Genomic DNA, 2,512 nt, shown 5'->3' with positions numbered 1-2,512 from the left:
GTCACCAGGGCTCCCCCCTCATTCCTCAGTGGGCCAATATTGCCTCTAGTGTTAGTTTTGTTAGCTATGTATTTGAAAAAGCCCTTTCTATTATCCTTAACCTGACTTGCAAGGTTAATTTCCAAGGAGGCCTTAGCTTTCCTAATTGCCTCCCTACATCGTCTGACAACAGTCCTATATTCCTCCCAAGTGACCAGCCCCTCCTTCCATGATTTGTAGATTTTCCTTTTCCACTTGAGTTTGCCCAGCAGTTCCTTTTTTAACCATGCAGGTCTCCTAGCTCCCTTACTAGATTTCCTAACCATAGGGACGCTCTGATCCTGTGCTTGCAAGAAGTGGTCCTTGAATGTTGACCAGCTATCTTGAGCCCCTTTATCTTCTAGCACCCTGTCCCATGGGATTTCCCTTAACAGTTGATTGAGGAGACCAGAGTTTGCCCTGTGGAAGTCCAGTTTTAACTGCTCGTACTCATTAGCATTGTGTAGAAGCCATTATAGACGTGCTTGTGTTGAAAGTATAGTACATTGTCTGCCTAATCTTGTTTTTTCTTGGTAGCCAGTAACCTAAACCATTCCTAGTGCTATATTTATGAGGTAGTTCTGCCAAAGTGAAAGCCTCTTGTGGATGTTGGGCAAAAACTGTTACTGAAGGATATTTTTGGGGTCAGAAAAGAAGTTTTAGTGGCTTTTGTTCTTTGAATACTAAGTGCCAATCCCAGCAGAAAATAAGATCGAACATATAAAAGAATCTAATTGAGCCTATTAGTATGCAAATGATGGGAAACATGAACAGGAGGAAATTCAGAAACTTTGATATTGAGCTATTTTGCAGTTCAAGATTTCAGAAAGGCTGTGTGCATACTGTTTTTTTTTTTTTTTTTAATTAACAATAAAGCTATCTAACATGAAATACCTTCTTTTCTTCAAAGATATAAAGCAACATTTCACCAGTGTGAAGTCTGCAAGAAAGTTTTTAAAGGGAAATCAAGTTTGGAAATGCATTTTAGGACACATTCAGGTAAAAATAAAACAAACCCCAACAAAACCACAAAACGTAGGAATGTATTTTTATGCATCAACATTGGTGGAATTATCTATTTAATTGTGGTTGATGAGCATTCAGGGCAAGAGTAGCTGGAAGAAGCAGGACTTACAATTCTTTTTTATATGTTGGTGATTCCTGAATGCTACCTTCTGAAAATATCTGTTGAAGTACTGATAATCCTCCATACAGGTTTGTCGTATGCTCTCTCTACCTCTTTAGTTTAGTGCATGTTCTTGCCAAATTTTCTGAGACCTTCTAATAATTTTTGTGGTCCAGAGAGTACTACATTTCAAGTGGTAATTTAAACAAGGATTTGAAATCCCTTTGGATTGCATCTCTATATGTTTGACTTTGTTTTTCCTGCCTTATGTTTAGGGAAATCATTGTCCTTTCAAAATGCATTGAAGTACAAGTTGATCTCATTTAATGCCATTATCATAACAGTTTAAAGACTGTTCTTTTTTTCATTTGGTTTGTGTTCTGATTGTCTTTGTGTGTATCTGGCAGAAATGTGAGGTATTGTATGTGAAGAGAAGGGTATGCTAATATAACTTCCAAACAAACTTTTATAGATCCCTTGATTAAAATATTTCCATAGAATTGCCTTATACTAGGACTCCATGTATGTATTTGCATATTTATGTGTGACATGGTGTTACTCAGAGTAACTGTTTCTTACTTCTATGTCTTTACAGGCGAGAAACCCTACAAATGTCAAATCTGTAATCAGTCTTTTAGGATTAAGAAGACATTGACAAAACACATGGTTATTCATTCAGATGCTCGACCTTTTAATTGTCAGCACTGCAATGCAACATTTAAACGGAAAGACAAGCTGAAATATCATATGGATCATGTTCATGGATCAAAGGCTGCAGAAGAGGCATTGACATCATCTTCAGAGGAAAAACTAATCTCCTTACCAGTGCAGTACACCTCTGATGATAAAGTTTATCAAACTGAGGCTAAACAGTATGTGGAACAGTCCAAAGCATATCAATCAGAAGCCAAAACTTTGCTACAGAATGCATCTACAGAAGTGTGTGTGCCCGTGACTCTGGTACCAGTTCAGATGCCTGATCCACAAGCGGATCTAGTACAGCACACCACTCAGTCACACGGCATTCTTCCTCCACAACCTGAGCAGACAGATTATCAGCGAACGACAGATTTGTCATTTCTAGAAAAATACACTCTTACTCCACAACCTGCAAATATTGTTCACCCTGTAAGGCCTGAACAAATGTTGGATCCTAGAGACCAGTCGTATCTTGGAACTTTATTGGGGCTAGATACAGCTCCTACTGTACAGAACATTTCAAACAATGAACATTCATGATCAGACCATAACATTCCACCTAATTTACTGAGCCGTTAGCCAAAGAAGGCTGTTATGGCAATTCAGATTTATATTTTATATTTTGGACTCATGAGTCTTCTGCATAGTTTTGGAAAAACAGGTTTGTTT

General features: G+C 38.0%; 1 protein-coding gene across 1 annotated transcript in view; it reads left to right on the top strand.

The window, feature by feature from the left end:
- Positions 1 to 2,508, top strand: part of ZBTB41 (zinc finger and BTB domain containing 41) — a 16,398-nt gene extending 13,890 nt beyond the window's left edge. Inside the window, exons 9-10 of the mRNA XM_009999897.1 lie at positions 929 to 1,017; positions 1,740 to 2,508. Coding sequence (XP_009998199.1) covers positions 929 to 1,017; positions 1,740 to 2,383 — 733 coding nt within the window. The 3' untranslated portion in view covers positions 2,384 to 2,508. The remainder of the gene's footprint in view (positions 1 to 928; positions 1,018 to 1,739) is intronic.
- The last annotated feature ends 4 nt before the right edge of the window (positions 2,509 to 2,512 follow it).

Source organism: Chaetura pelagica, unplaced genomic scaffold (assembly GCF_000747805.2).
Source record: "Chaetura pelagica isolate M959 unplaced genomic scaffold, ChaPel_1.0 scaffold246, whole genome shotgun sequence".
NCBI lineage: Eukaryota > Metazoa > Chordata > Aves > Apodiformes > Apodidae > Chaetura > Chaetura pelagica.
The sequence above is the reverse complement of the archived record's forward strand: the minus strand, read 5'-3'. Positions and strand labels throughout refer to the sequence as shown.